The sequence below is a fragment of the Syzygium oleosum genome, unplaced genomic scaffold (assembly GCF_021117445.2).
Source record: "Syzygium oleosum isolate NSW1041296 unplaced genomic scaffold, Sole_v2.1 Sole_v2.24, whole genome shotgun sequence".
Lineage (NCBI taxonomy): Eukaryota > Viridiplantae > Streptophyta > Magnoliopsida > Myrtales > Myrtaceae > Syzygium > Syzygium oleosum.
This window is the reverse complement of record NW_026607508.1, coordinates 477,726-502,487: the sequence shown is the minus strand read 5'-3', so window position 1 is coordinate 502,487 and position 24,762 is coordinate 477,726. Positions and strand designations below refer to the sequence as shown.

Below are 24,762 nucleotides of genomic sequence, written 5' to 3'. Positions count from 1 at the left end.
ACACAATCAGATGCCCCACATACATTTCATTATCACACAATCACACCACACGGTCACACATACCCGAACATTAATTCAATGCACCCAATTCAACCATTTCAATTCAGCCCCTAGAACATACAAACAAACATTCAGGCATCAATTCCCGTCACGAGGGCAGTTTACACAGTGACCGAAATCCCATCAAAATAAATAGTAAACGAACTCCAAAAATTCTAAATTTTGGATATATCATAAAAAAACATCTTGATAAACATTTCTTATGAAGAACACGAAACCCGGTTCAATCTACAACCATGCATTTTTGTCCCTCGAAATCAAACCAAAATCAGTTCGATCTAACAGACTGTTTTGTCCTCAAAATACATTTCTTTCAACACACAAATCACCTTGAAAAGCTTTGAAATTTTTATATGTTATAGAAAAGAAAGTCGTCAACAACTTTTGTGAAGGAAGTTTATTGAAAATAAATCTGGAAAATTTTATAAAAATTCGACCAGACAAGAAGGTCGGGATGAACAGTGTTCCGGGCAGTATTAATACGGTCTGAAAATGGATTTTCATGCGACCCAAATGGCCTCCAAAAATTCCAAATTTAAAATATGTTATACTTCAAGATGTTGGGAGCAACTTTCATGAAGAAAACTTCCTCAAATTCGGCCCCCAAAATTCTCCACAAAAATAGCAAACCGGACGGGTACAGTAGTCACGAATCCGAGAATCACACCAAATCTCACGGATTCAAACCGTAATCGTTCCATATCATCACGGCCCTATCCGAACCTCCCAAACCTCGCATTTTCCATCGCCAAACCAGTCCACAACTACCAAATACTCAGCCCTCATCACAGTCCCAAAACAGCCATTAAATTCACCTAAATCGAGTCCTAAACGTGTCTAACAATACCCGAGGTCCTAGGTAACGTTTGGGAAAGTCACTTACTTTGAAAAGGCGGACAAACGGGCTGGACAAGGGGCTGGAACAGTCGGCCCAGCAGCAGCAGCAGCGTCGCCGGCAGCCAGGCAGCGAACGGCGGCGCGGCGGCGACGTGCTTGGCGATCGACGATCACGCCCGGACGGAGGAGGGGATGACCGGCGGGAAATGGAGAGGAAAATGAGAGAGAGAGGGACTTGCTTCGTGAGAAAGAAAAATGTGAAGAGAGAGAGAGAGAGGTCAAAGGGGTCAAATACTAGTGAGTGGATTCCATGTGTCACCATCTCCATTGCTTTGACCAAAATGCCCTTGATCCAAAGGCTTGGATTTAATCTTATCTAATAATTGAGGGGTATTATGGTCATTAGCCCCAATAATTGAGCTGAAAACATATCTTAATTAATTCCAAATTTCCAGTCCAAAATTCAGAATACCTAGCACAGGGTCCAAGGGCAAAATGGTCATTTTTCCGGTCCCAAACCGAAATCCATTTTTTTTGCAGAAATGGGTGGCCCCAAGGTTGGCCAAGCCAAAAACGCCATCGGCCGCTCAAAATTGTCACTTTCAAAATTCTCGAGTCCCGGACCCGAATTCCAAGAAATGACTAGAATCGAACAATCGCAACTTAAGTTTATCTTTTGCTAACGGGTGGCTCATTGGGATTCCGCACTCTCGATCCATGACCGACACTAAGTCAAATCACGTTTAAGTTTGCTCGAACCAAGGTGACCTCGATTGTCATATAATTGTGAGGGTCTGTCGAGAGTTCCCTTCGGACACGATCAATTAAATAGATCAGTCTCTGTTGGCCCAAAACATTCCCTCGACAATCCTTATGGTCGAAGGTTGAACCAAGGTCGAGTTCTTTGGTCGTGCGAACTCAATCCCGTAATAGCCTTACCCCTAAGGTTAGCATCCCGAAAATACACGTTTCTTGGTGAGATCTCACTAGAAGTGCGTTGGCCAAATATTCATTTCATAAATCTCGGGAAAAGGATCGAAAATTCAGAATGTTACATTGTGAGCAACAACAAACTCTGTTTTGCTTCTGCAGAGAGCTTTTCTGTAAATGTAGTTATTACTTGGGTGGTTCTGTGAAGAAAAGTGACAATATATGTTGGGGATTCACTTCTTAACGTATGCACACGAGGTGGCTTCTTCTATGGACCAAAAGTGAGGTTTTGACCAGCTTGTCAATGCTGCGAGGAAAAAGCTTGTCCTCCTGGTCGAGAAACCTATTGGTCATTACCTGAAAGATCGTATGCTACCTATATAAATGGCATGGTTAGAGAAAATGAAAGGAACAAGCAAATGGCTCAAATTGCAGAAAATCATTTACGGTTCACATGCTCATCAAATTTTGAAATTCTCACAGCATAGACCGAGAAATGGCACAAAATTTGCAAAGAAGATTGGCCACAGAATGGGTAACTAAGATCTCATATCAATATCGAAAATAAGTAACCAAAAGAATCAAATCCCCGAAATCACCCATAAATCTTGAAATGTAGGAAGTATTCACGCAATTGTATCAAGATTATACACCAATTAGATTCTAAACCTATATGCATCTGCCCTAATACCACATGTAAGAAATTCAACGATCTAAAACTTGTATATAGCACTTAGAGTACCTAACCTTAAAACACATACCTAATTTAGCCACTCATCATCTTTGAACCTATTAATACGAATAAAGCCATACAATTCAAGGACTGTCTTCCTCTCCTTCTCCTCCTCTAGAAGGTAGCTAATGGATAAACCATAAGCATATGAAATTAGGAGGGGAAAGGAGACCATAGTCTATGTATGTAGCATATTCTAATCGGCTCATCTATCACAGGTCAATGTTAAAATATCGACCTAGACAGACTGGTGGATCACATTATTACCGTAACCGAGATGTGCTAAACCCGATAATGTAATCACAACTGTATTTGGGCGATATAGCATTCTCATATATTTTATAAACTCATAACAACCTATTTTTCCCTAACTAAAATACTATACAATTAACACTAGCCCCCATTTTTTACAAATTTCTAACAGATTGCGGTCCAAAATTACCATCTTCATGTTCATTTTAGAATGGGGGTCTTTCAAGCAAATGTTTTGGCACTTTCTAATGTTTTACTAGATTTGGTTCTAATATAATCATTACTAGCATAAAAGAAAACTCAATTTTCGACACTTTATTATTGGAAGAAAAGAGGTCACTCGTTCATGATTGAACACTAATGAAAGCACACCTAGGGAAGAAGCGATCACCAATTCCCTCTTGACCGACCAAAACACTGATCAAATCACTGAGATTTTCTTACAATAATATGCTAGACAAAGTCAACAATGTTCATCACACTACTCTACAATATTATAAATTCAAGTACTTAGATCATAATTGGTATAACCACGAAGCTTAAATCCAGTCAATGCAATTTTTTTTCCCAAAACTCCATTCAAATCACATGTAAATCATTTACCTCTTTTATCATTATTAGGGATAGCACATGATATAGTCCAGAACTAGGAAGCTCAGACACATCAATAGCATGCCTGCAATTACCTCAAAGTCTGAAAAACTCAAAAAATCAAGCTAGATTACAGAATATGTGTGATGACAAAAAACTTAGCATCAGAAAAATGATGCCTACACAAGGTTATGCCGCAAATTATCTTAAACATATGACAAACAAGTTTAAGCATGAAATGGACTTTGATCACAGCTGCAACCATTGGTAAAACACATGAGCATCCGAGCAAAAACTGATCTGCACATGCACTATGCTTCCTTTCTTGAGTCCCTTGATGAAATTCTGCGAATTGGGAAAGCAGTAAACGGCACATGCATTGTCAATCAGAGTGCATTGAATCATTTGAAGACACTTTATGGAATGCTAGATGCTTAACTATATCCTTGACCATATATTAGAATGCTAATCATTGTAAATAACTTTTGAGAGTCTTTGGCCGATGGGGCAATATTAGTCTATTTCCTTTATTATTTCATGTATGGTGGCAATAAGGGTGATATTGTAATTTTGACTTCTTTGCTTTATTATAATAGATAGCATGGGGTCACATTGACCTAAGCCAAGCATTCAGTTAAGTTTTTTTTTTCTCTGAACATGGTATCAGAGCCGGGGCTAACTGAAACCCTAACCCCAGTGTCTTCTCCGCACAACCTTTCTTTTCTCTCTCTCTCTCCTCTCGCCTTCACCCTCCACCTATCAACTTAAGCTTTTGGGTTGGATCAACTTGCTGATGTCACCATGCAGACCACTTGTTATATGCACGAGTAACTGATGATCATTCAATATGCAGCAGAGGTGCATCATAATACTATACATGGTGTACATGACAACCATAAAAGGAAGGATTCAATTGTTCAAAGGTCTTACCTAGTTGTGCAAAGGTATGAGAGGATTCAACAGGAAGAATCAATGCATGCAGATTGAATAAGCAGCCTGATGATTAACCCATGGCATGTGAGGCTTTGGAGCTGAACATCAAACAGAAGCGTTCGGCATATCTATAAAATACTTAAACAAATCATAAATTCTCAATGTCATTAACGGCAAATGAATGAAAAAGGAGGGGAACAAAGGCAAAGAGAAATGACATTCATGTCACATGTTTCTACAAAACAGAGAAGAAACATGAAACCAAATTGATTTTATCACTGCGAAGACAAATTATTCCAAGGCCATTTTTTCTGTAGGTAATTTGTTTCCGAAGTGTACTAATTATTTTAGAGGCATGAAAAGGTTATGGTCTGTCAGTCCCTTCAAATATTTGCAACTAAAGAGCTCAAATTGGAGAATTGCTGGACTAAGAACCGTATATGTTTAGTAATTCAATATAGGGATCAAGTAAGAAGATATTTCTGTCAAACAAGTCTAAACCAATGGATTCTCAACTATTAAGATACTGCACTTCGTCTTTTTTCTTAACCAAGGACATGACGTTTTATTTCTCAAATGGCAATCTGGTTAAAAATACCCAGTCTAGAGGAAACCTACATAGGATTAGCCGGGCATCTGAAATTTGGTCAAAAAAGAAGACTGGTCATCTGAAACTCTACCTTTTGTTTCCTGGGCAAATTCTCCACCTATTTATAGCAACCATTATATGGCTAAACACCATTCCACTCAAGCAACTATACTTAGTGTCAGTCTGGATAAGTGTACCCACCATCTCAAGATAAGCACCTTATCCTTGATGGAGAAAACTTCTGAATGGGTTCTAATCCAACCAATGGCCCGCTAGTTCTATGCTTGCGATTTCATTAACCCTTTGTCATTACAAAACATTCCACCGGGCCAGCTTTATTTACCTGGGATGTGCAAGTAATTTTCCAGAACAAGGATACAACAACATATCTTTACTGCAGTAAAGGATTTACATTTGGACGAGAGAGAGAGAGAGAGAGAGAGAGAGAGAGAGAGTTGCTCAGCAAGATCTGAAATCACCGAAAGCTGCAGCTACAATTCTTTCTCTAGCTGGTTGGAAGAATTGATTGAAAGGTAGATATAGAAAGAGGCCTCCTGAATTCTTCTTAAACAATATGGAAATGTGAGTGCTAGGAAAACCATTGTATTAGATTTTAGAAGAGAACTTTCTTCCGGAACGGTCTTTCAGGGAGGTGTAGCTAGCAAGCACAATGCTCTACTTCATCAATTGATAAAGTAAACTTTGGTTCAAAACGTAGAATTGCTCTATTACACTAGTTAAAGCTTTTAAAAATGTGTAGTTAACTATGGCTTCATTAAAATAGAAATATCATTTTCCTTAGGTATCTAAAATAAATAGGTGCTGACGACAGTATTATAAAATTCTGTCGAACAGATGGTTCAATTGGTGGTTAATTGCTGTTCATACCATTAGGGTTTCCTCGTTCATAAAAATCTTGCAAAAGAGATATTTCTTCTGACGCCATTATACTTCCAACAATTGAAACCCTTTGATCCAGAATTCCCATTACGGCAAGAGTAACAAGAAAAAAAGTTGGAAACATTCATAAATCGGGGCAGACACTCGAAAGGGGAAACATAGATGAAATTTCAGTGGAAACCAGTCAATATTTCCGATGATTCTGCATTTTTACCTAGCTCGTCAGCTTGAAACCCGAGACAGATTCCATTTGCAAGACATGTCCAAATATCATGGTAGAAATAATTTAGCACACTAATTGACAAAGCAATTTGCAAAAGAAGGTAGCATTTAAGCAAAAACAAGTTCGCCAATGGGAGAATATGTATAGTTTAGGAAGTTTATATCTTGTTCTTATGAATATCAATTCTAAGAAATGTTTATACTCCAGGAAGATCATGCAAGCAAATTATCTGTGAACTGTACCATTTGATTCAATTGACAGTAACTAGGCATTGACTGTAGCAAAATTCTTGCATCAAATATAAAAGAGTGTGTTTGGGCTAACTACGGCTTAAATTTTTTTCTTCCACGATGCCTTTGGGTCGTTCTATATTTTCTCTTCGACATGGAACCTAATGTCCTTGGAGGACAAACAATATGCTGTAAGTAGGGTGATACTTAGAGGCTTTTAATTTGGATGGGCAACTTCTCTTCAGAAGGATCTTGCAACAGTGATCTGATTGAGAGAAGATTCGTGGATGACTTGTGTACTAGTACCAGCTAGGATGGGTTTCCATCAGCTACATCTTCCAAACATCGAATGAGAACTGTACTCACTGTTATAACAGTCTCATTCTCTCTATCATGAAACTATGCAATAATGGGCTAGTTTTTAGCTCCAGAGAGAGGAAATTGAGCAAGGTGGTCCTTTATCAGCGAGATGAGTCTCCTTGCTTTATGTTGTATTCAGGAAGGTAATGAGCTAGGTCATACTTCCCACAATACTTTTGACTCATAATCAGATTATTAAGAGCAGCAAAACTATGTATTTCAAGCTCTTAAAGTCACAGTTTTCATGGTTTATTTTTTTCCCACTAAACTTTATATTTAGATGCATCCTTAGTACATCTCATGCTTCTCACCCCCGTACTTGAGCTTTTTCTTTCAAAACTACTACTTCAACAGAAAGACAATGTCACAATCTAGATTAGCTACTTCATGTACTGTTCAAATCACATTGAAACAGATCCTATTTCACTACGTTTTAAGTTTTAAGTCAATAAAGTCCTAATAAAAAATTGATGAGTTCTGAACAAGCTTAGCAAACATGAAATGTTAAATCATGCCAGTGTCAGACAGATGAAAAATCATACTGGAAACACAAGCCATCCACCACAATTTAGCAAGCACTTGCCCTCATGTATGCAGGAAGTTCAATTACATTGCCCACGGCATATCAGAAAGCATAATTTGCTCATAGTTAAAAAATCATATTTCTCTGAAGATACTATATTTCCTGATTTAAACTTAATAACATTAAGACATCAAAGAATCTTATTGCAGTGGAAACAAGTGAGGAAGAAGAGATAAAGAAAAAAAGGGCAAAGGGAAAAGGAAAGAACAAACTTATGTTAGCTTAACTTGTAACACTTCCCAGAACTGTAAATTTTTTAGGGGAATTAAAAAAAGAAGACTGTTTAACCAGTCACAAAGAATTTAAGAAAAAGGAAATAAAGCGAGGATAGAAAGAATTAATATAAACTCGACTTCTTGACGCTTGGGGAAACTACACTTTCCTCCATTTAGACTAGGAAGGGGACAGAAAAGATGGATAATTAGTTCCACACACCTTTTCTTTTTTCATGATTATATGTTGCAATATTCAAGGTGCGACAGCAAACAGAATCACTATGAAACTGCATCGATCAATAATCAACATAAGGAATCATAAACCTCCAGTAAGCTTGAGTTGTCAATTGTCATAGGTCACAATTTCAAAGTGGAGTTAAGTAGATACAAAATCAGCAACAAAAGCAAGTTCAGAAACTGACCTAATGCATGCCTCGTAGGTACTTGAATGCAACGACAGTATCAAGCCACAGCCTCCAAATTTATCATTTGCATGGCCACAATATACTTCCTTCATACCTAAAACTGGCTAAGAGTCATCTAATCATTTATGAACAAATAAATTTAGGAAAGTTTAGTTTTATTTCAGTATGATCAACAGATGTACCAGTGATCGATAATGCTGCTGCATACATTATGCATGGCTCACATGTCACATAAAGGGAGCATGCTGAAAACTTTTCTGCAACTTCTGCAGCTGAAAATCCTGTCCTCTGCCACTATTCAAGAAGAACATCAAGAACGTCCATCTCTGCATGTCTTGTTGCCTATGAAAGCGCAAGAAGAAAAATAAAGAAAGCATATTAAACTTAGGAGCTTTTCCAGAGAGAAAGTTGCTCTTAGTGTAGTTTCATAAAAAATTTACGAAATGCATTTCTTGAGAAATGTTTTCTCCAACAAGTTATCTGATTGAGTATATAAAAGATTGATCAAGGCACGTACTACATGATATCAACAAGTTTTGCTCGCTTGAAGTTGCTGATAATCTCACATGAAAAAGAGGCTTCTTATTGGATTGGCCACCTCCACCTTTTCTAACATTATTTTTTATATACCCCTATAGCAAGGTGCCTTTGTTTTTTCATTATGCTCCACAAGATACTAAAAGGGCCAAATATTTTTCTCATCAACTATTTATTACTGTCCGCAAAGTCATTTATAGTAGTGTCTTGTCACCACATAACTATAAATGATTACAGGAATAGACTATTAGATAAGAGATTATCTCTACCAGAAACTAGGCTTAAATTATTTGTGTAGATGTGGCCATTGTGTGAAAAAAAAAAATGTGCCCAAGAAGCAGGTTCTTACATCTTAAAGGCAATACAATGTTCACAATTCATTTTTATACCAAATGAGTATACCAAAGTTTAGCTAACATATGGCCTAAGGAAACAATGTTAGGAACTTCACAGAAGCTAGACCATAATATGGTTCCAGACAGAGCACAATGGTAAATGAAATACGTAAAACATTGTGCACAATAAAGCCAGATTATTGCTAGTGTTAGCCGTATTCATATTTTATGAAAGAATAATGGAAACAAAAACATTTACAGCCTAATAATGCATGGACTATTCCACTTATTAACAGATTTGTTCTGATAATTCTTTTATTATCTATTAAAGAAATAATCATGGGAGAAACATAGAATGATCAACAATAACTACGAGAGGATAATTCGAGGGTATCAATTCAGAACAATAACAAAGTGCTGTTGGCTGAATTTATACAAGGGGGTGGAGAAGCAATGATAAATCATACATTTCGTGTCTCATTAGTCCGGTTTCTTCCTGCCGCAATAACGTGCCCATCCTCAACAATCACACAGTTATTCAATCAAAGAGTACAATCTGAAATCATTCACTAATTAAGACTGAAATACTAATCATCTCAATTAGAAATTAAAGTAATATATCTGAAATGCACATGGTTACTGAAAATTAGTTTTCTACCCAACTGGAACTTTTAAGGCTATCCAAAGCAAGCTTTGCCTTATATAAGAATAGCAAATAGGTTTTGTTACTCGTTAGAAGAAAAAATATGAGTATAAGAGTCAGAAATTCTCAAGCATGCATGCATGCATATAAGTAATTCAAGAGGAAATCAGCATCAAGTGTCCAGCAGTAGAAATATTCAGTGTTAATATGCAGCTACTAATGGAATGAATGCATGTCTCACAGCTATATAATCAGGATCCTGCAGGTCCTGTATAATATACTGGTCACAAACTTCTAAACAATGATTATTACAACATATTCGTCCTGTATTTCAGACGCAAATCCCACCTAACTATTAAACTGATATGGCTCTAACCACACTAAAGCAGAATCAGCAACTAATTTGAGAAAATGCATGTTGCTCATTCCAGTGTGTCCTATCTTTGGTACCTCAAAAGCTTATCTTTCATTAAATAGGTTTCACTCAAACATTCAAGAAACTTCCACGAGTTTTAGCTTCTTGGTCATTTTCCTTCATAAAAGCTATGGCACATATGGACAAAAACAGAATCCTAAACTGTTGCGAAGGCCTCAGAATTCAGAATTGACAATCAGCGTCCTGTGCCTTTTTTTTTTTGGGTAAGGTAGCATCCTGTGCTTTTGTCTCTTCTCTACTGAATAACTTATGTAAACTCCGTGTTTGTCATGATTATTTCTTTTTCATATGCACAGTCCACAGGGCAAAAAGAAAATAACCACCTAACCAGTTATCCATGGGCACAACCGATGTTCATATTATGCTCACACTCCAAGTAAATTTGGTTTTCAATTCTCCCTAGTTGCCAAAGTCAAGAATTGGTTAAAGGACTCGACTGTCAAGCAACCTTTCCTGGTGGCTTGCCATCTCATTGCATCTTCTTCATTCCTCTATGGTTTTGCCTCTTGGAGCCCCTCATAAAACATAGAGACAGAGCCCTATCCCAGTGATCAAAGTTTCTCAGAATTCAATTCTCCTAGCAAACCTATCACCCGCTGCATATCTGCATGATAAGTGCATACTACACATCCACATTTCCTAGACACCTCAAAAGCAACTAAATCCCTCCCTCCCTCCCAACCTGCAGCACCCGGGTTGGCTCAGTTTTTTGCCTGAAAAGGGGACTGAGCCAACCCATGTACACCCTACTTCCCACTATTTCACTCTCCCTTGCTTGTTTTTCCTTTGAACCTAGACTTCACCTGCTTCTTTCAATGAATCGCCACCTATGAAAACAAAGAAAGAAAAGCTATACCTTCCAGAGATTGTCGCTAATTTTGCAGCGCGTAACGTCGATAACCTATGAATTCACTACCAAGCATCCACAGACTGAACTTACGAAAGAACACTCATTCAACGTCTCTCGAACAGATTCAACTACACATTCTTCATGTTCCCGCGCAATTGTAGCACCCAACGAATCCAATTCAAAATCCAGCTCAAGTATTACATCAACCTAAATAAAATTCGGATGTGCCAAGCATTACCTGATCTATAGCAAGCCGCATGAAGCCCAGAACGAACCTCAGGGAGAGAATCGTTCACCCGAAGCCACGTCACCAGTTTCCATGGCTTCGTTCGGCGGTGGTAGCCCGTCGCCTCCGCTGGCCGGTCTCCGCCGCCGTCGGTTCGCCGGGGACTCTGTTTCCGGAAGACGAACTTCTTCTTCTTCTTCTTCTGCTCGTCGCCTTCGTCGGCAGGTGGCGGCGATCTTCCATGTCGTCAGAGCTCGGCAGTGTGGGATGGAAAGATGAGGGAGGAGTCGTGACGTCGAAAGCGGTGTTCGGTGGAGTTTGAAAAGCTCCTTCCTTTTTCTGATTAGACGGTTTGTTTATGTATAAGATGGAAAGTGGGTAATTTTATTTATTTAAGCAAGCGAATCATCAAAAGAGATGTCATATTTCCTATTATGATGGAAGGTTAATTGTTGAGAAAGCCGAAAATTAGTTTTTTTTTATATATATATTTTCATTTTGTCTCAAGGAAAATTTGACATTTATAATTTTTTAAAAAAAGTCTGTTTTTTTTCGAAAAAATGACATAACGGGGCACTATGCAACTGAGGTTGCCCATAATTTGCTAACAATCGTGTATTCGAATCTATTTACAGTAATAGTAAAGCAAAAGGAGAGCGATTGGGATCGCTCCATGGTTCCATACTTGAGTGTGAAAATGGCAAATGGGACTTGGATTGAGTGATGAATCTATGCGTTAACTAAGTGCGAAGAAAAGCAGATGCATCGGAAATCGAAGTTAACATGGAAAGGAAATGAATTGAAACGAAAAATACGCACATGGAAATGAAAGCGCAAGGAAGGAGAAAGAAAAAATGAGAACAAAAGGTTAGATAAACAACTTACGGAGAGCGTTCTATCTTCTCAGATGCCTTCGTCCTCTGTACTCCATGGAAGTTGTATTCAATGCACATCCCAAGCCCCCCTCATCCGACTCTCCAGCCACAACCTTCGAACTCATTTTCTCGACATGAAGTCGAGAAGCAGGTCGAGCTCCTCTCTCCTTATCGAGCTCTCTCTACAAAGGCTGGTCATTTCTTTTATTGTTGCTGGCAAAGTCAGCACCAGTTGAAGTGGACACATAAAATACCTCCATGGAAATATATGGGCAACTAACAGCGTGTTATTGAGAAAAGAAGACGAGAAGAACCGGGAAAAGAGAAAAGGCATTGTAATGAAGATCAGCTGAGTTTGCTTACCTACGAATTGCTTCCTTAGCAAGTTTCTCGATCATTCTAACAACAAAAGCAGCGAGCAAACACTGCCATACTCATCTCTGCCAATCGAATTAGAAGTCCACAAGGTCTTGGTTCACATGCCTCATGGGAGAAGAGCTCATGATTTCTCTCTGATATTGCTTGACTATGTTCCTCAGTACTCATTTGACAATCTTGCAAGTCTTTCTGTAGATCTATTTCGTCTTTCTGTAGATCTATTTCGATCGGATTGACTTTGTGCATATGTGAACTCTCGGCTGCTGAATTTGTTGAGTCGTGACCAACCTCGTAGAGTAATGCTGGATCTATAAGCTGATTATCTTGAATCCCAACCTTTAAGTCATCCTCTAGTTGCTTACATATTATTCGGAATCCCCATTTTTTCACGATTGTACCCGATATTGTAAGCCTAAATTGTACAAAACTCCCATCAATTTGACTAAAATCAACTTCTCCAAATGTTGCAGATGGTGGATGTAACAAAAGCACGATATGATCCATATCCAGCGAATTGGTTGCCCAACCATGATAGCCATTGCGCCGCAATTGGCCATTAACATATTGTTCTATTCTTATTTGTCCTCCCTCTTTTGTTTTACTAACAACAAAACAGATAGCCAATGCTAGAAACTTGTTATATAAGTCCTCTGAAGCCATGAAAGATATGAATTCCTCTTCAACAGGTTGGAGCCACTCTGGCATCTCTCCTCCAGGGATATGAAAAGAGCGTAACCACGTTGACATCCCTTCTCTAAGGAGATAAATAGAGGGTTTACAATTATTCTGTTATAAGATAAACCGTTAGAAAGTATCCCAAATAGAAGAGTTCAATTTGAGTTTAGTAAGTAATCCTAGCGAATTCCAATTTTAACTGGAGCTCTATAAATGAGTAGAGATCATTGATCCTTGCTTCGATTAATATACAAGTCTCATGTGATAGAAATCATTTCTATAAAAGAGCGGAAGCCAACTCCATTACATGCCTCCACATGTAGAACAACTTCATATTTGTGAGATAAGTATAGTGTAAGTGCCATAACTTTTGTACGGAGGACACTTAAATGCCATAACTTTTTTTTGGCTCACTTGAGTGCCATAACTTTTAAAAAAAGATTACTTGAGTGCCACTGACGAGCTGGTCGTGAGGGCTCGAAACTGTGGCTTTTCGGCCGAACGGTGACCTTCCCAGCGACGCAAACACCACTAGCTTGAAGAGAGGGTGTCGGTGAATCATTCTATTACCTCCGTTCGTCTCGAAATTGCCGTTTTAGCCTCCGTTGACGAAGGTAAAAATGCTTCGTAGTCACACAATTCAAGCATTTTATCGAACCAATTTGTGTGACTATGAAGCATTTTTACTTTCGTCAACGGAGACTAAAACGGAAATTTTGAGATGAACGGAGGCCATGGAATGATTCACCAACACTCCATCTTCAAGCTGGTAGTACTCGTCTTACCGGGAAGGTCACCATTTAGCCGAAAAAGCTACGGTTTCGGGCCCTCACGACCAGCTTGTCGGAGGGGTTGGTCGTGAGGGCCCCAAACCACGACCTTTCGGGCCGAACGGTGACCTTCCCAGCGAGGCAAGCACCACCAGCTTGAAGAGGGAGTGTCGGTAAATCATTCAATGGCCTCCGTTCGTCTCAAAATTTCCGTTTTAGTCTCTGTTGACGAAGGTAAAAATGCTTCGTAGTCACACAAATCGGTTCGATAAAATGCTTGAATTGTGTGACTACGAAGCATTTTTATTTCGTCAACGGAGGCTAAAACGGAAATTTTGAGACAAACGGAGGCCATGAAATGATTCACTAACATCTTCTCTTCAAGCCGGTGGTGCTCGTCTTGCCGGGAAGGTCACCGTTCAACCGGAAAAGCCGCGGTTTCAAGCCCTCACGACCAACTCGTCAGTGGCACTCAAGTGATCTTTTTTAAAAGTTATGGCACTCAAGTGAGCCAAAAAAAAAGTTATGGCACTTGCACTGTACTTACCCCCGTATTTGTTTGCTTTACTTAAAGCCTCCAATCTTTCGTTTTCTGTTATTGTAATATACAACCACTTCATATTTGTGTGTGTGTGTGTGTGTGTGTGTGTGTGTGAGAGAGAGAGAGAGAGAGAGAGAGAGAGAGAGAGAGAGAGTGTCTAACCTCGCCAGGTGTGAAATTGGAAACCATGGTCAACCGTCTTCGAACAAAATCGTGAGATGAAATTAAATTTCCAGTTTTTTGCAGAGATTCACAATTAGGCGCCCAAAGTGCGTCCAAAAATGGTGGAAGCTGGGGAATCTCTTGTAACTGATAGCAATCTTTAACTCCCAAATCGAACAAATGATTGCGCTTACCGAAGGATGTTGGAAGGCTAGTAATATTGTTCCTCGACAGAATTAAACGTCTCAAGATGGGAAAGCAGGAAAGATTCTCAAGAAACTCCACCTCAGACAGATTACATCCCTCAAGGTCTAAATCTTTTAAACTCGGAAGTCCCATCTTCATTGACGCATCAGCAGAATCCTCGTACTTTGGAAACCCAATTAAGGTTGTGCAATCGTTAAGGACCAATCTTTCCATATTTTGTAACTTGTATATGCTAGACGGAAGACTTACCAGGTTCTTGCAATTATGTAACATCATTCTCTCTAAAGAAACAAGATTTTCTATTGATGCAGGAAGTTCTTTAATAGCAGTCCCTTGTAAACAAAGCGATTTCAAGCTTTCGAGTTTATGTGGAATATCAGGGAACCTTTCAAAATTTCCGCAATCTTTAAGATCAAGACGTTGGAGATTTTTTGACTTGAGCACATTTGGAAAAACACTAAGTTTAGAGCACCCCTCTAATGTCAACACTCGTAACTTCTCATGATGTGCAATCGATTGGTGGACTTCTACCAAGTTTTTGCAATATTGGAGAGCCAATTCCTCAAGATTTGGAGTACATAAGAGGTCGGGCATACTAACCAACGAATCGCAAAAACTGAGATTAATGTACTTCAAATTTTGTAATTCCTGCGAAAACAGCGAAACCAACTTTAATAAATATTCTGAAAGGGATTTCAATCTTTTTTTTTTATTCCTTCCATCAATTATCCTCAACAACTTATTTTACAGATATTATACCAGTGGACAATTACGTGACATTAGTTATTCTATTTTATCTCTAAAAGATTAATATTAAAATTTGAATTTTCATATGATGGAATGACCTTCATAAAGAAATTTCAAACCTTGAAATATCTTTCTCTTTCCACATCTATGTACAAAATTCCTTTGTATTGTCTATTTTTACAGCAAAATGTTTCCATTAAATATTTCTACTAAAGGTGTTCCACTTAATTTTTTAAATGCTAATTTTGCTGCACGTAAAAATATCTCTAACCAAGTAATTAGGGTCATTTTGAAAGAAAATAGCGAAGGGATGCCTGAAACAGAGGAACACCACTTCCTTTTGTGTACTAGTACATATAATACGCATATAAATATTCAAATGAAGTAGATAATAAAAAGGTCTATGTCGGTAAATGCTCACCTTAAATTGTTTTATGATTCTTGTGATATTGCCTTCACTCATATCAAGTCCCACTAATTTCTTTGGCCCAGAGGAAAATTCTGGAATCCGGCCAGCACATCCAGGCCATTCAAACCATCTTAACTCATTAGGAAGACATATAGGACCTTGGAAAGAATCATGCACGTTGCGCAAGATGAGCAATCTCAGCCTTCTCATTTTTGTAAAAGCATCAGGACCGATACACATCTCCGTCTGCTCAGGTAGTGCCAACACTATGGCTTTTATGGCACAATCTCCCTGTATAAACAAGATTAAATTAGATTATGCACTTTCACTAATTAGAGTAAAAAATTAGTAGCAAAATTTTGATCTTATTCACAATTCTAACCATGTCACGTGACAGAACATCAACAACATCATCATACAACCATAGTCTGCTGCGTCTTCCGGGATCATCTCGACATTCTTGGTTCACGATATCTATACCCATCGCTTGAATCAAGTCATGCATGTTAAGGATTTCGCACTCAATGCTTATCAAGGACCTCTTCATGAGAATATCAAATCCTGCAACTGTCTGAAGATCACAAGCGTCGAGAACTTTCTTTGTATACTCTCTTGCCCACCCATTAAAGAAGCAGGCAATGTGGAGAAAGATATCTTTCTCATTTTCATGGAGTCCATCATAACTCACTTTGAGCACATTATTAATGGTTCTATCCGGAATCCTAGAAAGTTTCGTTAGTGTACTTTCCCATACATCTTCTTTTGTACCACACAATAAGGAACCCAGCACCTCAAGTGCTAAAGGAAGGCCTTTAGCATAATCCAGAGCTCTATCCACTAGATCTGCTCTGATTTGGTGCATCTGAAATGCATGCTTGCTAAGCAGCTCATGAGCTTGATTGTCATCTAGTGCTTTAACTTCATACACGTGATCTTGATCTATCTGGTGACAAGTTAGCAAATGTTTGTCTCTTGTGGTAATGATGATCCTACTTCCATTACCAAACCACTTTTCTCCTGCTAATGTATTCAGCTGGCACCGGTCATCCACATCATCAAGGATGAGGAAAACTTTTTTGCGACCAAGTCTGCGTTTTATTAGGTGAATACCTCCATCGACATTGGACACTACTAATCTTTGTTGCGGTGATAGTATATCATTTAGTAATATTTCTTGCAAAGTAACTAAACCCCTGCTACCTTTTGAAGTTTCTCGAACATTTGCCAGAAAACATGAACCCTCAAATTGTCTGAACACAGCATTGTAAAGAGCTTTTGCTAAACTTGTCTTCCCTATACCTCCCTGTCCCCATGATCCCACCATGAGAACACCATCATCAGACTCGAGATTTAGGCTGCGCATGACAACCATTCTGTGCCCGGGAACAGATTCTGATCAGAAATGATTCTTTTTGATTCTGTGCCCAAAATTGATTCTGAGCATTTTAAGGCGTTTGTTAACGGCCCAAAATTCCATCCCTGGAATAGAAAAAGAACAGAAATGCGTTTGGTAACGCCACAAAATTTCTTTTTATTAATAATATTTTTAAATATTTTAATATTTCTTTCTTTTTTTTCTTTTCTTTTTTTCTTTTCCTCCTTCTTGGCCATAGCATGCTCGCCGGCCATGACCGGAAAAATATTTTTTTATTAATAATATTTTTATTAAAAGTATTTTTTCTTTTTTTTGGCCATGGCCTGGTCGCCGACCATGACCGGTAAAATATTTTTTTATTAATAATATTTTTTTTAAAATATTTTTATTAAAAATATATATTTTTATTTTTTTTTGCCATGGCCTGGTTGCCGGCCATGGCCGGTAAAATATTTTTTTTATTAATAATATTTTTATTAAAAATATAAATTTTTTTTTGGCCATGGCCTGGTTGCCGGCCATGGCCGGTAAAATATTTTTTTTTATTAATAATATTTTTATTAAAATATTTTTATTAAAAATATACATTTTTATTTTTTTGGCCATGGCCTGGTCGCATGCCATGGCCGGTAAAATATTTTTTTTATTAATAATATTTTTATTTAAAAAATATATTTTTATTTTTTTTGGCCATGGCCTGGTCACCGGCCATGGCTGGTAAAATATTTTTTTATTAAAATATTTTTATTAAAAATATATTTTTTTCTTTTTTTTGGCCATGGCCTGATCGCTGGCCATGGCCTGTAAAATATTTTTTTTATTAATAATTTTTTTATTAAAAATATACATTTTTATTTTTTTTAGCTATGGCCTGGTCGCTGGCCATGGCCGGTAAAATATTTTTTTTATTAAAATATTTGTATTAAAAATATATTTTTTTTCTTTTTTTGCCATGGCCTGGTCACCGGCCATGACAGGTAAAATATTTTTTTTATTAATAATTTTTTTATTTAAATATTTTTATTAAAAATATATATTTTTCTTTTTTATGGCCATGGCCTGGTCGCCTGCCATGGCCGGTAAAACATTTTTTATTAATAATATTTTTTATTAAAATATTTTATTCTCGTCAGATCCGGCGAGGGCGGTCCTCGGGCCGGACATTAGAAGCTAAATTAAAAACCAAGAAAAGGAAGAAGAAAAAAAATTGATTCTCAAAATTGTTCCTTAATCAAGAAGCTACTTTTTTTATTCTTGATTCTCGCTTCAAAATCGATTCTCGGGAACAATTTTTGACAAAATTGTGCCCAGAATCAAAAAATTAAACAAACGCATTTCTGTTCCCAAACTGATTCTGGGAACAAAAGAACAGAATCAAACACTGTTTGGCAAGTTGTCATGCGCAGCCTTAACATCGATTTCAACTTAACAACTCGAGAATCTATCCCAACCGGATGCTTAGCTACATGCAAAGGTGTTCGGGCTAGGTAAGTGGAGATCTTCTCCACAATTTCTTGTATAAGCTCTGACTCATCTCTGACAAAAACGGAAAAGGAAGTTGTGGCATCATTTTAGGGATTTGAATAAGCAAATAGTGAGCAATCACTAACTACTAATGACAGGGCAATGTTTGACCAAAAAAAAAAAATGACAGCGGTGCATCATATTTTCAGATTATCAAAGCTCCACACGAATCAAAATGTGTTCAAGGTTTTAACTTTGATTTATCCAAGTAATTCATGTTCTTTTTTTATACATAATGATTTACTTATTTTTCTTTTTGACTGTTATATGTGATTTATTTATGCACTTAATCAAAAAGCGCTATTTAGGACTTTAAAACTGTGATTATGATTTTGATTTCCAAACTATTAAATACCCTGAAGCACGATGTGGTGTTGCCTTATTGGGCCAATAAACACTAATCTTCCTGAATCAAGCGTTGCAAACTTTTTTATTCCTTTCAAAGAAAAGAGGTAAGTGCAATAACACTACTTAACATTTTGTCCATTGGTGGTCGATCAAGATTTAATCTTTTATTCTGTTCAAATGAGTCAGTAAATTTTTCAACCGATCAAGTCCCAGTGTCAATTTTCTATTATTGGGAAAGCCACGTGTCTGTTCTACGGATAGGCATATGTGATTTTTCGAACTCAAAGTGCCACTTGTAACGAGTTTGGGACTTGGTTGACAAAAATAAAAAAATCTATAAGAACTCAATTTACCAAAATGAAACGTGAAGACCTCAATAGCCCACTGATAAAATGACTAGAACTTCTATTACACTTTGAAGAGGGCAACAAGGATCCAAAAGAAAGAGCTACAGATCTTACCCGAATGTAATAGGGCTTAGCAAGGGCAGAATTCTATAATTGGCAAGTGTCAAAAAACTGTCGGAAAAAAAAAAGATCGGCGATTTTTTCTTTTACATTACTTATTAGTAACTTACCAACAATTTTATGAAATCATCAACGACTTTTTATAAATTGCACTTTACCCATTTCGTACTAACTTACCAAATTTGATTTGCATAACTAATGGCCTCAAATTTACTACCTTTATTTGAAATTACTAAAAGAAATTTAAGTGATTTACCATCTTTGATAATATTAAATAATTACCTATTAGTTTTGAATCACCAACTCTTGCTTCAGCTACTTATCAATGTTTACTTGTTCTTTTAATTTGCCAACTTTTCTATTGGGTTAACAGCTCTCATTTGAGTTACTTACTAACTCATTTTTTATTTTGTCAACCTTAATTAGAGTGATTTACCAATTTTTCTTCGATTTAGTTACCAACTAGTTTTAAGTTAACAATTCTCGTTTGAGTTACTTGCCAATTTTATTTTTTAAATTATCAATTTTTCTCAATTTTTATTTATCTTTCTTAACTACACTTAGACTCACCAATTCTTTTATGAAATTGCTAACTTAAACTTAAGCAACTCAAGAATTTTTAGGAATCATAAGATGAAGCATGTATACATATACTTACAAGCATGTGTGCGTCCATTTATTTATTTATCTTTATTTTTAAAAAACAATATGTCTACTAGCTTGTAAAGATTACTTTTCTTACAGAAATTATAAACTCAGCTTCACTTACCCATCTTTCAAATGCCACCCGGACAAGCTACCGGCATCGGAAAGAGCTTTCTTCCATCTCTTCACTTTCTCCGAATCCTTCCCGAACTTGGACTCGTGCTTAGCCAGAGCTCTCCGATAACTCTTTCTGCCCCCTCTCACTTCTCTTGGGTCCACTTTATAAAACACTGGTAGAACGGTGACGTTCTTTTGCTCGTTGCACTCCATAATCTTGGACACCTCTTCTAAGCACCACGTTGAGGAAGCATAGTTCTCGGAGAAAACGATGATTGAGATGCATGATTCTTCGATGGCCTTCATAAGCGTAGGTGATATTTGGTCTCCCTTTTTCAATTCTTCGCTATCCCGGAAAGTGTATATTCCTATCAGGTGTAAAGCTTGGTAGAGATGGCCGACGAAGTTGTTACGCAGATCCGTGCCTTTGAAACTCAAGAAGACGTCATAAATTTTTTCGGATTTTGATGAAGCCGCCATTGGACGATGGAGTTTAACAATCAGCAATGACTATCCGCTGAAAATCTGAATCTGTGTTTTCAGGTAGTGCATTCGCCGCTTGATCTTCTTTGATCTATTCTTATACTAAAGGACAGATGCAAGACTTATTTTTGGGTAGGGTAAACAAAGAATAATGTTAGAACTTTGGAAAATGAAGGCCGCGTGCAACCGCGTGACACAAGCTTCTTTGTGGCCGACAAGAGTAGGGACTATAGATCACAAACCGACAAACAACTTTCGTGGTCTTCCTCGAAATTTCATCCCTGTCCTCCGAGAAGAACTACTCGAGATAAATAATTACACGCACAATCAAGTGTGGCCAAATCACAAGCCGATTCTCTGATGGACACAAGCCTCTTTGTGGCCGACAAAAGTGGTGGAGAAACAGCGTTCGGGGTGGTGGACTCTTGTGATCTGGTCATAGGCTCACTAATCAGAAAAACTTTTAATGGCTTCCTCGAAATGGAAATGGCATCCGTCTCTTTGTTGGAGGATTTGTCTTTCATATATTAAAATCTGCGAGGGATTTGCAGTCTTAAAAAAGGAAGCAGTATGTATTCCCATACTGCACATGATCAAGCAATCGAGTTGATGTTCAAGCCTTGTGAAAATTCAGGCTCCGTGCATACTAAATATATACGATATGGCATAAAATTTTGTATTGGTTTTAAAAAAAAAATTCATTAGAGTTATCTCTACATGTGGTGTTTAAATGGTTTACGTTTGCTTTATCACATAATTCAAATCATTTGGAGATTGAAATTCCAAATATGAAAAGTACTGTGGACTCATGTAGAAAATCGTAATATTAAATGGTTAATCATAGATAATGTCTTATGCTCAGTTATTGTGGATCAACACTGTTGACAGTATATAGTTTTTACTCCCATTTATATTTAAATTCTCCATTCTCAATCATAGAAATGTAATGGTTAAAAAGATAAATCAGACTTATATAAAAGTGACACGTATTGATACTTTATAAATGGATATGCTATTTTAATCAACTTATTAAATAAATGAGCCAACAGCAGCTCATCCATAATTGTTTGTTTTTTTGTTGAGAAAACGTTAAGATGCTTTCAAAGCATCGTGTCATCAACCACCAAATTAATTATTCAATATCAAGTGTTATAAATTTTGACTTTCCTCTAAAGCAAAATATTATGAACGAATAATTATGTGGTGGTCTGGGAACACCTAACCTTCTCTCTGTTGGCGCATGCTGCAATTGTTCTATTGCTTCAATATGGCTAAGGAGCTTGGTTGATTGTAATTTATAACCTCTCATCAATAGTGCCACTTGACTTATATTTTGGTGATATATGCCACTAACACAATGTGTTCTAGAGAAGTGGTTTTAGAACCGAAAGCTGGAGTCTACTATATTCAACAGTTCAAGTTCAATTTATCTTCTTTTCTCTTTTAGCACCGAAAGAAAAGAAAAGTGACGACTTTTGAGTCAAGCCCGTGAAATTTTTCCAAAGTGGGAGGAAAAAGTCTCCAGCTTTATAGTTAGACGAACCACCCTTCAAGATAGTCATGGAGGCCGCGGCGAGGGCGAGCCTCGCCATGGTCGGGCGAGGCCCGACCTCGCCGGATCCGGCGAGGTCGAGCCTCGCCCGACCAAGGCAAGGCTCGAGCCCTCGCCGGAGGCCGCGGCGAGGGCGAGCCTCGCCATGGTCGGGCGAGGCTCGCCAGATCCGGCGAGGTCGAGCCTCGCCCGACCAAGGCAAGGCTCGAGCCCTCGCCGGAGGCCGCGGCGAGGGCGAGCCTCGCCATGGTCGGGCGAGGCCCGACCTCGCCGGATCTGGCGAGGTCGAGCGTCGACCTCGCCAGATCCGGCGAGGTCGAGCCTCGCCCGACCAAGGCAAGGCTCGAGCCTCGCCCGACCAAGGCGAGGGCTCGAGCCTCGCTCGACCATGGCGAGGCTCGCCCTCGCCGCGGCCTCCGGCGAGGGCTCGAGCCTCGCCCGACCAAGGCGAGGCTCGCCGCGCGGCGAGGCCGCCGCTCGCGGTGGCCGGCGAGCTCGAGCTCGCCGGCCTCCGGCCTCGGCCGGTCGCCGGACCGGCTACCGGCCAGAGGAAGGAGGAAGACAACAAAAAAAAAAAAGTGGAAAAAAAAGGAAAAAAATAAAAATTCAAAAAAATATTTAAAAAATATTAAAGTTGTCCACGTCGGCGCCGGTGACCGGCCGCTGGCCGGCAGGCGTCCACGTAGGCAAATTCCGGTCTAAATTGGCCGGAAAGACTAAATTGGCACAAAAATAAAAGGTTTAGGACTGAATTGACACCAATTTAAAAGGTTTAGGACTTAATTGGCACCAAAAAAAGGTTTAGGACTAAATTGGCACCAATGCAAAAGGTTTAGGACTGAATTGGCACCAAAAAAAGGTTTAGGACTAAATTGGCACTAATGCAAAAGGTTTAGGACTTTTTTGGTACTTTTCCCTGCAATTGTGACAGCATCAATTACTAGTACGTTAGTTATTATGCATACGAACTGTCTTTTTTAGAATTCAATGAAAAATAATATCACTTGTCTAATCTCGATTCGCTAAATCTCCTCTGTTGAAAGGATGGACATCGCATAATGTGTACGACTCAATCATCCTTTGTAAACCGAATTTATTAAATGAATTTGTGAAATAAGGGGAATGATCATAATGTTGCAAGTGGATCAGATTTTTAGCCATGTTCCTAATCCCTCAATCGCAGTAGATGATATTGTGGCCTAAGAACGAGTTCTAATTCTCATGATCTATTTATAGGTGTAAGAGGAATTTGGTCAGCGAGTAGCACAAAAATTGAACTTAATCAATGGAAGATTATAAATTCTCATTATAAATTCTCAACCTCGAATTTCTTGTCGTCAAATTCAAGTCAAGTTTGAACGTTTCGAGTGTACTGTTGATCCTGCTACGCACCGAGCAAGGCTTTCTCCACCGTGAGACAAGGCATCTTCTTTTTCTCCTAGCACCAAAAGAAAAGAAGAGTAACAACTTTTAAGTCAAGCCTATGAAATTTTTCTAAAGCAGAGGGAGAAAGTTTTCGGCTTTACTAGTCAGAAGAACGACGCTTTGAGATAGTTATGAAGAAAGGTTTTATGCGAGAATACGTTTTTCTTTCCTAATTTGCCATAGGTGAATTGTCCAACATATCCCCATTCGAACGCAGAATAAAAATCTCAAGGCAAAAAGTAGCGGTCCCAATTCCTGAGGCAATTTTGAAGACGAGCAAAGCGGCAAATATAGAGCGGTTGTTTTAAGTTTAAGCAGGAGGCAGTGTCTCAACTCTGGATTTGTGGCAGATGCAACATAATTTATATGAGATGATTTAGAGAGTTTCCGATTTAGATCAATCAAACAGTTGACCCATCAATTGTGAGATCAGCGATCCCTCTTCTATTCGGGATAGTCATAAATCCACCATGGTAGCATTCGAGTCGGTATTCAGCCGGTCGAATGGAGATTTCTCCGAAATCTCGACCCCTCACATATTTTTTTAACTCTGTCATCCAACATGAAACGAAAGAGATGCGCGACTTTTCTTAGAACTCGGGAAAATGATGGCGCTCAAGGATGGTCCAGGACATCTAAAGTGTGTGAACACATGGACCAATTTTCACTTAAGACCGCATATCTGTGGCCGACAAGATTAGTGAGCAGTGTAGATCGGTACTGGTCCTCGTGGACTCGCTTATTGCAGGGACCGACAAACAACTTTAGGGTGGTGGATTCTCATGATCTAGGTCGTAGGCCCGCTGATAAAAACAACTTTGGTGGTCTTCCTCGAAATTTCATCCCCAACCTCTGATAAGTTGTTTTTTCCTTGCCATATAGTAATTTACCACATAACCACTCAAGAGATATACAAATTACACGCACAATCAAGTGTACCAGCAAAAAATAATTTTACATCTATTGATAATATAGAACTTTGGGAAAAATGGTGCTGAAGTCTGGACCGAGACGTGTAAAAGGTATGAACAAATGGACTTATTTTCACTCAAGACCGCATATCAGCTTCGAGGAAATGGCTTTGATCTGTTTAGTCTTCATTTTTCTTTCTGTAATTGAAGTATTTCATGTCATTAGGTTAGCTTTTGTCAAAGGCTCTAATAAATAAAATAAA

General features: G+C 38.3%; 1 protein-coding gene and 2 long non-coding RNA genes across 4 annotated transcripts; all 3 read right to left on the bottom strand.

The window, feature by feature from the left end:
• Window positions 1-2,076: 2,076 nt before the first annotated feature.
• Window positions 2,077-9,282, bottom strand: LOC115664719 (uncharacterized). 2 transcript variants are annotated; one of them, XR_008814330.1, is made up of 5 exons: window positions 9,201-9,282; window positions 8,044-8,203; window positions 7,859-7,955; window positions 4,334-4,434; window positions 2,077-2,184 (listed from the first exon to the last, which is right to left on the bottom strand). It is a non-coding gene; the product is annotated as an uncharacterized LOC115664719 (long non-coding RNA). The 2 variants fall into 2 exon arrangements; XR_008814331.1 differs by having other exon boundaries at window positions 2,078-2,203.
• An 844-nt stretch (window positions 9,283-10,126) lies between these two features.
• On the bottom strand, window positions 10,127-12,340 carry LOC130134836 (uncharacterized). The gene is made up of 3 exons (XR_008814316.1): window positions 11,774-12,340; window positions 10,669-11,227; window positions 10,127-10,416 (listed from the first exon to the last, which is right to left on the bottom strand). It is a non-coding gene; the product is annotated as an uncharacterized LOC130134836 (long non-coding RNA).
• Window positions 12,341-12,342: 2 nt separating this feature from the next.
• On the bottom strand, window positions 12,343-20,738 carry LOC130134809 (disease resistance protein Roq1-like; the record flags this gene model as incomplete). Its single annotated transcript, XM_056302512.1, has 6 exons — window positions 20,136-20,738; window positions 18,441-18,563; window positions 16,932-17,007; window positions 15,665-15,943; window positions 14,290-15,144; window positions 12,343-12,927 (listed from the first exon to the last, which is right to left on the bottom strand). Coding segments are annotated over exons 1-6 (2,391 nt in total), but the record flags the coding sequence as incomplete, so codon positions are not given.
• Between the last annotated feature and the right edge of the window lie 4,024 nt (window positions 20,739-24,762).